Genomic DNA, 13,086 nt, shown 5'->3' with positions numbered 1-13,086 from the left:
TCGGCGTTGCATGGCGTAGCAGTAGCAGCCGGCCAAGGGCAGTAGCACAGAGGCCAAGCAAGAGTCGCACGGCTCGCCGCAGCACTTGTGACTTGTGCCGCGCCATGGGCCAGCTTGCTGCCCTTGGAGCTTCCCTGCATCGCAGGCAGCTGTAACGATTTGACCTGACGCCCGGCCGGCGTCGTAGCTACTAGGTTCGTAGCCGTACGGAGTACTTCTCAACTACTACGGGCTACGGAGCTACTAGTGCTGCGGCCACGATCCCATACCGTACGCGGCAGCCGCTGGGCAGCGGATCTTTTCTCAGTGGAGGTAAATAAGGCCTGGTTCGTTTGCTTATTTTTAAGCACCCATCACATCGTATGTTTAGATACTAATTAGGAGTATTAAACGTAGACTATTTACAAAATCCATTACATAAGTGGAGGCTAAACGGCGAGACGAATCTATTAAGCCTAATTAGTTCATGATTTGACAATGTGTTGCTACAGTAAACATTTGCTAATGATGGATTAATTAGGCTTAATAGGTTCGTCTCGCTGTTTAGCCTCCACTTATGTAATAGGTTTTGTAAATAGCCTACGTTTAATACTCCTAATTAGTATCTAAACATTGATGTGACACTTGCTTAAAAATAAGCAAAGGGAACCAAACGCCCCCTAATTATGGATGGATCATATCTCTTCCCGTTGGACAGGCAGACCGGGGTGGAGGGGTTTGGCATCTCAGAATCCGAGCCAAATGTGTGTGCCAACTTGGGTGCGATTGGTTGCATGGAGGAGTCTAGCCTGGCTCGCACCCGCCAACCTGGCTCCCCAGAGCCAGACTCATTGCATGCAGGAGCATGGTGTTTGGTTGTCTGCTCGCACGAGCCAGCTCTCCCGAAAAGCTGTTTGGTTGCTCGTACGAGGACGGGTTGCATGAGATGAAAATATTTAAATAATCATCGTAATGACATTTATTACGGAAACTATTACGTATAGCTCTTAGTTTATCTTATTACTCCTTAATTTTAATCGAAATATGTTAATATCATTTAATATGTGCTAATAATGTATTAATAATGTCATTAGATGGCTAACTACCTGCACCACGCGAGCTTGGCCCGGCAGATACGGTCGATTTGCTCGCACCGGTAGAGCCTAGCTGCGGAGGGAATCTTGCACGCGCAGAGCCTAGCCGAGCAGATACGCAAACCAAACAAACAGTGAATCTCGCACGCGGGAAGCTCGTATCCAGGGTGGTGCAAGCAACCAATCGCACCCTGGCAGCTCGAGAAGAACACAAGCAGAAGGCCATGTGCCCGGCCCCTCCTCCTCCTTTTCTCTTTCGTGTTCGGGTGCGCTGGGTTGGTTGCGCGTCAGCTCAGCTGCTGTCGTTTTTGGATCCATTAAGATTGCGTTCGGTCACCGTTGGTGTTGTTCCTACTGACCAGAGTCTGGACACAAATTGATAAGGGTTTGACCTGAGATCGCCCTCACTCTTTCCCAGCAGTAGATGCTTACGCCCTTTTCTTTTTTTCCCCCTGAGAACTAGGTTTATGCTTTGTAGCCCAGCACATGCTTGCAGACAGACAGCAGACGTGAAATGGGTAGGCTTGTTATTTTTCAAAAAAGAAATGGGTAGGCTTGTTATTTTTCAAAAAACAAATGGGTAGGCTTGCAGTTCCAAGTTGCAAGTTTCCCTCCGTGAGTCCCAGCCCGTCCAGCAGGCAAGCTCTTCTCGGTAGTCGTCGATCACCTGGCTGCTTGCAAGTTGGTGTACGCATGCAGTGGCGAGTCCTACACCTAAAATCGCTGGATGGACTGATAGGGCAGCATTTGGCGCCACCTCCTTGTTCGGTTGGAATTGGAACTTGGCCGAGCAGGGGACCTGCCATGGTGCCCATGGATGGAGGAGCATCACCTTGCGTTGCGTCGCGTGTCATGGACTCACGGGAGGTAGGAATTGACCGGCGGCCAATGATGATGATCGGATCGCCGCCGTGACCTCACCCAGATATCGCATGGAGTGTTTGCATTGACCCGATGAGCAGGCGCGGCCAGCCGGCCATCGCCGGACCTCCACAGCACGCGGCTCGAGCCAGTCCGCTAGCCTGGGACGACGGTGCGCGGGTGGCGGGGTCGGCCCGGACAAGCGCAAGCGCCGCCCTGCCTGCCGCACACGTCGCAACGCATCGGTGTCCGACTCCACCCCGCGGCCCCGCGTCAGGTTGGACTTCGGAGGACGCCGGACACGTGGTGCGCTGGCACCGCCGCAGAAAGCGAGCGGAGCGGAAGGGACGAACGGGGCTCGCGCTCGGATGATTGGGCCTCGGGCCGGGGTGATGTGGCTGTAGGCCGAATTTTTTTAATTTTTTTTTTATTTTAGTATTTTGCAAAAATATATATCGTAATAAAAATTAGAAATCTACCGTTTGAAATGACTATCGCCAAATGAAACAGCGGAAGGTGCGTAGCAGGAACCTGAACCGGCGGAATTTCCCTTCTTTGAGTAGCACATTTTCAAAAAATCATAACTAATTCATATGAACTTGGATGAAGATAAATTTTATATGAAAATTGTAGATCTAGACAAGATCTACAAATTTGTAGTTAAAAAGTTTTTCATCTGAAGTTATCTTGGCACTCAAATAATCGATCCATGTTTTAGATTAAAATTCAAATTTTAGATTGAAACTGGGCAGCACACTTTCAAAAAATTATAATTAATTCATATAAACTTGGATGGAGATATACTTTATGTTAGAATTGTAGATCTCGACGAGATCTATAACTTTGTAGTTAAAACTTTTTTTATTTGAAGCTATCTTGGTACTCAAATAATTGACACAAGTTTCAGACTAAAATTCATATAAAGTTTATAGATGGAGTTCATATAAATTAGTTATGATTTTTTGAAAGTGTGCTATCCAGATAAGGTAAATTCCGCCGGTTCAAGTGGTGGTAAGGTTTGCTATAATGTACTTTCTGCCGTTTCATCTGGCTATAGCCGTTTCAAACAGCGGTATAGATATAAATTTACAATTTTTTATTAGAACATATATTTTGTAAAATACTAAAATAAAAAAATATATAAAAAAAATTCGGCTGTAGGCCTCCAGCCCAGGTGGGGAAGGTCACAAGCTTTGGGCCAATCGTGGCGACGAAGAACAAGTGTTACGGGCCAATTTCGTTTGCGCTTGGTACATCATCATAAAATTGTCCCCGGCATCTCGTCCGGTTCCACACCAGTGATTGGTGTTTTGGTCTTCAGGGCCTACTCAGATTCTTCCTGCCATCAATTGCCATGACCACGCATGCGGCTCGCAATGCTTTTAGTTCCATGTCTTGTATAGGTAGTAAAATCATCTAAAAAGATACTCCTTCCATCCCAAATTATTATTAGTTTTGACATTTCTAGATGCATAAGTTTTGTTGTGAGCCTAAATAAACTGGGAGTAGTAAAAAAACGCACCTAAAGAACAAATCAAGATTGCCATTGCCCTTGCTTCACAAAAGATCATGGACTCAATGATGCTTGTACTGATTACTATGATTGAATAAATATTACCTTAATCAATCATCCTTTGAAAAAACTTCATTTCGATGTGCCATACATGCATAGTGTGGCCACATCCGGGAATAAAAATAAAGTCCGGTATATTTCGGAAACGAAAAGAAAAATACTACGGCGAAGATGGCTCGTCCTTGCCGGCTGCAAACCATAGTTACCTTCGCAGAGAATCCGATCATTTCTGCGCCCAGACCCGTCCCGTGCGGCGGCACCTCCTCGCGCATCACCGAGGTGCATCCCCTCCTCCCACCTCGATTACCAAACACAGGAGCACCAATCCGACTGCTGATTCGTTGCTGATGCAACTTAAGTAAACAAATCTCCCAGTTGACGAAAGAGAACCACCGCCCGACGGGCGACTGCCGCATACCCCAACCAGAGCTCTTGTCCTTGGACTCTTGCTGCCGCTGCCCCGAATCACCACTGCTTTCTTCCTCCAAGGTTACACGCATCAGCGCCAGCATCCCAGGCTTAGGATGGAGAGCAACGCGTCTCCTTGGAGCCGCAACTAAGCAAGTAAGCAACGCTTGCCAGTCTTTCCTAGTAGCGTAGATCACAGATCTTGCCAGACAGTTGCCCGTCCATGTTCTTCAATCGCTTTGTAGGGTAAATCTCATCTTCTTTCGCTTTTCAAATTACTTCTCGGCAAAAACGTGGGATGCCAATACTTTGTTCCATCATCAGCTTTCTTGCCATTTGTAGTTCTCTAAGCGGAATCGTTGTGTTCTAGAGGGAAAAAGAGAGTTACAGTAGATGTGGGATTGAGATTCATGAACCTATAAGTGACTGCGACACGGATAGGCTTTCTTGTGGATAGAAGCTTCAAGGAATTATGATGGACCCTGGTTCTCGTGATAATATTGATTTTGGTGATCAGTTGTCCACCCCAAATCCGCCCACCCCTCACATGATTAATTTCTCCCTCCAACAACAATCACAAGTTCAATATTTCCCTTCATATGGATTCCACAGCCACAACCCTCCCGTGAGTTCTCATCCATCGCCACCCTGGGTCATGCTTGGCTGCACCACACCGAGTCCGGCATCAACAACCACAACAGAGCTGGACAGCGCCGATGATGCCGATGATGCGGTCCTTGCATACATCAATCAATTCCTTCTCGAAGATGAGGATGACGAATCCTACCCTGTTAGCAGTGCATCTGTGGAGGATTCAGCCCTCCTCGCCGTCGAGAAACCCTTTGTTGACATTCTTAAGTCTGCTAAGCCTATCATGGCACAGGCCTATGAAATGAAATCTTGGATGACTGACGATTGTGAGTCCACTGGAAGCAGAGGATTTCATGATGTGGTCACAAGTAATCAGAACTCTTCCCAATTACCTAGTCAGATGGTGGTGGAGTGTTCAGTTGGTGCCACTCATAAAGGTAGGAAGACGAAGAACCCACACGATGATGATCTGGAGATGGAGGAGAGGAAGAGCAAACAATTGGCATTGTGCGATGAGGAGACTGTCCGAGAGATGTTTGACAAAGTCCTTTTGTGTACTGATGCAAATTGCGAGTTCCACTCACCAATGCCAGCTGAAGCACAAATCAATGGCAGATATGTGAAAGGATCGGGAAATAGAAGAGGCCGAAGGAAGGGAAGATCTGGTACTAGTCCAGAAGAGGAGGCGGTCGATCTCACAACCCTACTTATACACTGTGCTCAGGCCGCAGCTATTGATGATCACCGAAACGCAAATGAGTTGTTAAAACAGATTAGGAAGCATTCTTCTGCTACTGGAGATGCTGGCCAGAGATTGGCACACTACTTCGCTAATGGTCTCGAGGCTCGCCTAGCTGGCACTGGTAGCAGCATCTACCGTTCACTTACTTCAAAGAGAACTTCTACTGGTGAAATGCTGAGAGCATTCGGTTTATATGTTAAGGCATGCTCATTTAGGTTAATATCGCACTACGTTGCAAATACGACCATCTTGAATGCTTCTAAGAGTGAAGCAAGGTTGCACATTATTGACTATGGGGTACAGTATGGTTTTCAGTGGCCAGTCCTCATGCAGCGTCTCTCAAAGAGATGTGGTGGGCCCCCAAGCCTTCGGATCACTGGTATCGATTTTCCCCTACCAGGATTCCGCCCTGCAGAGCGTATAGAGGCGACAGGGCGACGGTTACATGAGTATGCCCGTATGTTCAACATTCCCTTCGAATATCAAGCTATTGCTTCCAAGTGGGATACCATCCAAGTCGAAGATCTCAAGATAAAAAGCGATGAGTATCTTGTCGTCAACTGCCTTTACCGAATGAGGAACATGATGGACGAGACGGTAACAGATGACAGCCCCAGAACAAGGGTTTTGAACACAATCAGAAAGTTGAATCCCCATTTGTTCGTTCATGGGATTGTCAATGGTACTTACAATGCACCCTTCTTCGTGACACGGTTCAAGGAGGCTATGTTTTTTTTCTCTTCAATCTTCGATATGCTTGAAGCAAATGCCTCACGGATGGATGAACATAGGCTGCTGATAGAAAGTGAATTCTTTGGACGGGAAGCTCTTAATGTGATTGCCTGTGAGGGCACAGAGAGGATTGAAAGGCCAGAGACCTACAAACAGTGGCAGATGAGGAACCTCAGGGCAGGTTTTAGGCAGCTACGCCTGAACGAAGAGATAATGAAGAGAGCAAGATACAAGGTGAGCAAGAGCTACCACAGGGATTTCCTTGTTGACGAAGATAACAAGTGGATGCTACAAGGTTGGAAGGGCCGTATCATATTTGCTCTTTCAGCATGGACTAGCTAGACCTGTAAATATTAGTGGGCTCAGCTGACATTTTCTATGAATTTATTATTTTTTTTCGTCATTTCATTTTGTTGTATGATGTTTATGTCCATGAATTCTGGCCGTTCTCCTGAAGCCAAAATTTTGAAATTTTAATTGCCTGCAATAAAAGATGCTTGTTGGTGTCTGCATAATCTGTGCAATGAAGTAACAGGTTTTTGCTGTAGCTTACTTTGTTCCTCCTATCATATAATAGAAGACACTAATTTTATTCGTCGAACCAGTAGCACCAATAAATTTCGTTCATTGTTTGCCTCCGTTCCTTCGATGCATTTATATACGGATTCAGCAATTCATCATGTATAATGTTTATGTTAATGAATTCTAGCGCTTTTCTGGTAGCGAAGATGTTGAAGATCAAACTGATTGGAATAGATACAGCCTGTAAGTGCATACCCCACCACATTTATGTAATAGTGTTATAGGACTTTCTCTTCCTCTTCTATCATAGAATACACCAACCTTTTGTTCATTGAGTCGCAAGCTCCAATAAAATTTCTTCATTGTTTGCTTTCATTGCTTTAGTAAATCATTTTTCATTGTTTGCTTTCTTGCTTTAGTAAATCATTTTTGCGTGATGAGATAGTCACCAGCAACATGGGAATTTGATGAAGCTTTGCTTTCAATTAACTGAAGAACTGCCTAGTTCTGAGCCAAAAGTTTCGTGATGCCATGTCCATCTGCCTTGTTCAATGAACCAGCTGGATGACCGAAAAGTTCATCCAAAAGTAGACACCAATTTGCAGACAGAACCTACTAGGACATGTCTTACCTGCGTCATTCGAAGCCACTGGGAAAGTTGCAACCGAAGAACCTAAGCAGATGTACTAGCTGTGCCTGAATAAATTGTTCTGTGGGATTTATGCAAACTGCCACGCCTGAATAAGTTGGCTGATTGGTGTTAACAGCGTACACAGTGGCAATGGCAACTAGAAAGAGCCCTTTAACTACAGCAGCGCATCTTAGAATAAGGCACTGATTACTTTATCGAAAGAAAAAGGATCTTACAATAAGGCACCGATTCCTTTCAGTAGTTTGACAATGCGATTTTGCAATCACACTTGGATTCATACCAAATTACAGCTCCCCATTACACAAGCTACTTAGTTTTTATATATCTAGTACAAGTCCACAAGCAATGGAATGCAACACCATGGAAACCAACGGTGTGTAGACCTTAGGATTCTTAGCGGATCGGTCAAAACCGAGCCATGATCTGGGAGAACAGCGCCCGAAAGTCCTTCGTTGGTGTGCCCACACCTTCAGGCTTTGAAGCCAAATCAAACGCCTTGAACTTTGCCTCTTCATACTGCAGAGCCTATTATCAGGCAAAAAAAAGTTTTAAGATCAGAATTGTTGTTCCACCATGCTGTCCAATGGGTCCATGGCCATACCCAATTTTAACCTGGTTCTTTCAGTCACATCTGTGAAGATGGTGGTCTAGTGCATATATACCTGAACACAAACTTCAGCCACATCAGCTCTAGGAATAGACTTTGTGTCAGTCTGGAGAAGTTCATCATCTTTTCCAACAACTAACTCCCTCACTCCTCCATCTTTGTCTTGCAAACCTCCAGGCCTAAAATTTGAAAACACATAAGAAAAGAGCATCAGATTATATACCAGAGTAGACATTAAATTGACTATTTTCTTTTGTATGAATTCCATGCTTAAGCCTTTACACAAGACAATGCTACATGAAATAACTTTTCCAGAAAAGAAAGGCTGGCATTTTGTTCACACAATCCAGATAAATGCCTCTCTAGATACACAAAACATATGAGAGAAATATACTGGAATGAGACTAACGCAACTACAAGCAGAAGGATTTTGTTTCGATCTACATGCACCGTGTACCTTATAATTGTATAAGGGACCCCACTGTCTGCCAAATACTGTTCAGCCTTGCGCTTCCATACCTGCAGCAAACACATGCAATAATTAAGATAATCACATTTATAATAAGTTGATTCAAGTGAGACTGGAAAGCAGTTATCCAGGGAAATAATCAGACTCCCAACTTACCAGTATGTTGCCATTACCAAGACTGTTCAATGGATGGTTAGGATTTGTTCCTCCCATGGATCCCACCAACACTATATGCTTAACTCCAGCAGCTTTGGCTGTCAGCAGAGGGAATCCACTTAACAAACATCTATACTGACTTATTATGTGCCCAAAAAAAATATTGAACCATAAAGCAGAATGATCAATATGCTCACCAGCATCAATCTGATTCTTTTGGCCAATCCAATCCACCTAAAGCACATCCAAAGACAATGTTATCACAAGTCACAAATTGATGAAAAATTGTATGAATGCACAAGTACATGTGATCTTGGAGAAAGATTCAGTCAATTAACCTGCTCAGGGTACATTCCATCTTCATAGTAGAACTCAGGTCTCCCACCTTTGCTAGGGTCGAAACCCGGTTTCATCTTCGGGACGGCACTTGTGAGGATTATGAGAGCATCAGCACCCTGAACAGCAGGCACTAGATGATCTGCATCCCTTATATCAGCAATGTAAACATCATCTGCTCCCCCAATTTTCTGTTTGCTCTCCTCTGTCCTCACTAGGCCCCTCGCGATAAATTGCTCGGATCTCTCTTTCAGCTTGTTGTACACAATATGGCCTAACATCAAGTAATGCCAGTGTGAGCAGAGGGCGCAAAGAAAAATAGAGTTGCAGAAATCGTACACACCTACTGCAACTTTACTAGCAAAACTATATCTATGAAGACGGCAGTTAAATTGTGGGTATACCAAAATCGAAGGCATTCTCATTTCGATCAAAATTCCCACACGCTAGCCAACCAAAATTCCCCATCAGGTAGTATCATCAGCCTTGACCAACAGGCGAATTGGCAGAACATCTCTCTTGTTCGTCACTAACGGTGTTGACGGGGAAGGTAGAGCTACCTGTGCGGCCGCCGGCGCCGGTGACGAGGACGGTTGGACGGGGCGCGGCCGAATCCGCCATGACCTCTGCTCGCGGCGACTCGATTCGTGCAGGACCTGGTGCTGTCGATAACCGCAGTGGCCGGTGGGTTTGAGAACCGTCTAGAAGGTCTTGCCGATCCGATGGGTCGCGCGGCGCCGAGGCCGTCCACGTCACCTTTTACTGTAGCAAAGGCTACGCATGCGAAGGCCCAAGGGCCCAACCCAACACGGACCAGCCCATCATGTAGAACGGGCTAAATCCTCTTCTCCGCAAAAAAAAAAAAGAAGGAAGGAAAGACGACGGGCTAAAACCCTAGCAATCCCCCCTCCGTCGCCGTCGCCGTCGGACGAGGTCGCCATGAGCGCCGCGGGGGGCACCGCCGACTTCTTCTACCGTGAGTCGCAGCGGCTGGGCTATGTCGCCCGCTCCGCACTTAAGGTCAGCTCCCGCGCTCTCCCTGTGGCTCTCTCTTCCCGTGTCATGCCGCTGACCGTTTGCGTTGCTGCCGCAGCTGATCCAGATGCAGAAGCAGCACAGGCTCATCACCCCCGGAGCAGCCGTGCTCGACCTCGGCTGTGCTCCCGGCGCGTGGCTCCAGGTGACGATCCGTTTACTCTTCCTCGTCTCCTCGAGCTCTCAGTATGTGATCAGTCCTCATTTCCAGATGCGATTAACTTGCCCGGTGGTTGCTTCCTGCAGGTGGCGTGTCAGAACCTGGGTCCCCTCGAGAAGGGCGGCGTTGTCGTCGGTGTCGATGTTAAGGTCAGTAAAGGTTGAATTGTTGTTCGTCAGTGCGATGGATTATTGATGGATGGGCCGTCGGTCTGATTCGATGACTCGGTTGTTGCAGAGCAGAAGGTGAAGGTCCCCTCTGCTCACTGCGACTCGCGGGTCAGGACGGTCTGTGCAGATGTCATGACTCTGATGAAGCAGCAGGCTCGGGCAATGTCGCCACAGGTTCGATTGTTTGTTTGCTTACTTCTGCTTGCATTTATCCGCTTTGCTTAGTCAGGAACACTGGATGCGATGATTTTTTTTTGGAAACGAGCCAGTAGGAGAGCTGCTGCTATATTAATAAAGAGGGAAGACCCGACGGGCCAAAAACAAAAGTTCTATACACAATGTACACTCGCCTCCCCAAAACTGGGAAAGCCAAAACTCTGCTATGTCAATTAAAACTAAGAAAAAAGGGGGGGCAGAAGGAGTTCCTGCAAATGTTTGGCTCCCGCAGCGACCCACATCGCGGCTTGGTTCTTGATGCCATCGGTTATCTGGGTAACTGGATGCGATGATTGCTACACCAATGAATGGTGGCATGCTGGCATATTGCTCAATTAAGTTTGAATTGGACTGAATGTGAGATTTGCCTAGGATACTTTCAGTTTGTTGAAGTGACATTAGCACTTAGGTTAGATATATAATGTTTCATAGTTGGAAAGACAAGCATTCCTAGACTTCGAATACGACTCAAAGAGGCAATTTACCATAGGGAGTAGGAACTAGAGATGCAAGAAATTATAATCTGAATATCGAAGGCCGCAATGTACTTATTCATTATTTAGTCCTGAAATGAAAAGCACAACTGTTAGTTGTTATAATGGGAGCATTATCATTTTGAGTGAAGCTGAGCTCATTTTTTTTGCTCAGCCCTCTGTATGATGTACATTAACCCAAACCTCTGTCCTTTGTACCCTGTGGTACCGCTCTTAGGAGGATTCATCAATCGAAAAGCCAAGCTTTCCCTTTTTGGTTTCAAACTTCTGATTAGAAAGACCAAATCATGGATTCCAGTTTCTTTGTGTCCTGCGAACTTGTAATCAGTGCTGGTTGTAGTTTGATTAATGGATTTTATCCTCTTCTACAGGAACGAGGATTCTCTGTGATACTGTCCGACATGTGTCCACGAATTTCAGGGATCACAACCAAAGATGAAGCTATATCTTGTGAATTGGGCATGCGTGCTCTCTCTTTGGCATTAGGGAAGATAAAGCTAAAAGAATCTGATTACAGTGATACCATAGAAAAGTATCTGAGCTCTACAGAGCCTGACCCTGACGAGGATGGTGTTCTTCGTCGCGGAGGCAACCTAGTATTGAAGTTTCTTGAGAACGAGGACGTATCAGGTTAATATAAGTGGACCATTATTGATTTGAGAAGTGCTTCTTTGCTCTTCCACCAAAGCACGAATTAAGTGTTATTGTTTCATCTGACAGAGGAACATTCGCAGCAGCTATAACTGACTTAAGACTGTTTGTTGCGTTGGTGCAGGGTTTGGCAAGTTTTGTAAAGTGAAGTTCAAGAAAGTATCATTGTTGAGACCCAAAGCGACTCGGCCTAGTTCAAGGGAGATCTACATGATCTGCGAAGGTCTGCGGTAGAAAGGAGTGTGCTTCAGAAGGCAAGCGGCGACTCCACCCCAGGGCAATTCAGTTGCCTTGAGCTGGGGTAGTTGTTCTGCTGGCAAACTGGCAATGCGATACATCTGTTTGATCCTTGGGGGTAAGGTGCCGCAAAGCCTTGGTGCCACTTGTGTAATAACTTAATCGAAATTACGCTAGTAGCTTGTGCTAGGAATACTATGAACCATGAAATCCTTGCTTTTTATTGGCACCAGCTTGTTGCAAAATTTCTTTCTTTTCTTCTTTCGGTCACGGCGGATTGTCACCTACTCACCTGTACATAGGCCGATGTTTCCAGGACCTTGTGGCTAACTGAACCTGCGACCTGGAAACAAAAAAGAAACGTTCTCGGCCCATAGGGCCAGAGTTTGCTGAGTAGATTCTTCTTCGTCGTCGTGTGCCTGCTGGGCCGCCAGCGGTCTCGTGGGCTACTCCGTATGCAATGGAATGGAGGCGACTGGTCTGTCTGCTGGAGAGGCCGCCAGAGGTTTTCGATTTCCGCCTTCGACTCCCGTGTCCTGTCTCGCGATGCAGTGCCACGTGGACACGGCCGTGCCACGCTGGCGGTAACCTTTCTGTTGGCCAGCAATGGGCCGGCTCCACGTGTCGCGCCTCCCTACCACAACCTGGGCTGCCGGTGCGAGAGACCCACGTACCGAAGTGCTATGCTCGACACCGTACCATTTTCTAGTCTATCCATCCATCCTCGGCTTCTTCCACTACGATTAGGATACTACGGAGTAACTCGCCTGTGGACTGTGGTCTGTGGTAGGCTACCAGCTTTTTGTACGTCGGTGAAGACTCCATTCGGTGATGTTAGCTTCCTTCCGATCCTAAAAGGTAGGGTTTTTGTCCAAGAAAAAGTAGGTTTTCCATAGCATTTGGAGGGTTTTGCTACCTTCGTTATGTATCAAAGTCTACTGCCTTTTGCCGATTCATACTGTAGAAAACAATTCGACTCCAGATGGTAACGTAGTAAAAAAAATAAAAAAAAAATGAAAGTTCCAGACAGGTTTTTACTGCAGTAGTATCCTCTGTCTTCAGTACAGTGCAGAGGTAGCAAAGTCTTTTTCTTGTTTGCACGGTGGGAACGGCACAAGGAATCCGGACGGACGGCAGCTCTAGACCATTCCGACACTTTCGACCGACGCGCTTCCCGCGCACCGGCCAGTCGGTGACACGTAACTCTCCCAGCCACCCCGCCACCTCCCGCACAAGCTGCCGCACACCTACTCCCCACTGACATCTGGGTCCCGCCCATCTCGTCCCCACGAGTCATGCACCGATCGAGCACCCCCAATGGAGCCCCCCATCACGTCACCGCCATGCCGCTGGACTCCACTTCGCGCGTGCCGTTGCGTCACCACCCACCGCTATATTTAC

The 13,086-nt window shown here is 46.5% G+C and overlaps 3 protein-coding genes across 5 annotated transcripts; 2 read left to right on the top strand and 1 right to left on the bottom strand.

Moving 5' to 3' along the window:
• The first annotated feature begins 3,929 nt into the window (after nt 1-3,929).
• LOC117836733 (scarecrow-like protein 30) lies at nt 3,930-6,495 on the top strand. 3 transcript variants are annotated; one of them, XM_034716215.2, is made up of 2 exons: nt 3,930-4,071; nt 4,258-6,495. In XM_034716215.2, the coding sequence occupies exon 2, from the start codon at nt 4,388-4,390 to the stop codon at nt 6,320-6,322; it is 1,935 nt and encodes a 644-aa protein (XP_034572106.1). In that variant the 5' UTR covers nt 3,930-4,071; nt 4,258-4,387; the 3' UTR covers nt 6,323-6,495. The 3 variants fall into 3 exon arrangements, with proteins under 3 accessions (XP_034572106.1, XP_034572105.1, XP_072147383.1); XM_034716214.2 differs by having other exon boundaries at nt 4,020-4,161; XM_072291282.1 differs by having other exon boundaries at nt 4,020-4,161; nt 4,240-6,495.
• An 828-nt stretch (nt 6,496-7,323) lies between these two features.
• On the bottom strand, nt 7,324-9,417 carry LOC117836735 (uncharacterized protein At5g02240). The gene is made up of 7 exons (XM_034716218.2): nt 9,283-9,417; nt 8,725-8,996; nt 8,584-8,620; nt 8,387-8,484; nt 8,219-8,280; nt 7,817-7,940; nt 7,324-7,679 (listed from the first exon to the last, which is right to left on the bottom strand). The coding sequence occupies exons 1-7, from the start codon at nt 9,341-9,343 to the stop codon at nt 7,560-7,562; spliced, it is 774 nt and encodes a 257-aa protein (XP_034572109.1). The 5' UTR covers nt 9,344-9,417; the 3' UTR covers nt 7,324-7,559.
• Nucleotides 9,418-9,500: 83 nt separating this feature from the next.
• Nucleotides 9,501-11,914, top strand: LOC117836734 (uncharacterized). The gene is made up of 6 exons (XM_034716217.2): nt 9,501-9,742; nt 9,816-9,902; nt 10,004-10,066; nt 10,160-10,261; nt 11,169-11,427; nt 11,573-11,914. Exons 1-6 carry the CDS (start codon nt 9,503-9,505, stop codon nt 11,680-11,682), a joined length of 861 nt encoding a protein of 286 aa, XP_034572108.1. The 5' UTR covers nt 9,501-9,502; the 3' UTR covers nt 11,683-11,914.
• Nucleotides 11,915-13,086: the final 1,172 nt, after the last annotated feature.

The sequence above is a fragment of the Setaria viridis genome, chromosome 9 (assembly GCF_005286985.2).
Source record: "Setaria viridis chromosome 9, Setaria_viridis_v4.0, whole genome shotgun sequence".
Lineage (NCBI taxonomy): Eukaryota > Viridiplantae > Streptophyta > Magnoliopsida > Poales > Poaceae > Setaria > Setaria viridis.
The sequence above is the reverse complement of the archived record's forward strand: the minus strand, read 5'-3'. Positions and strand labels throughout refer to the sequence as shown.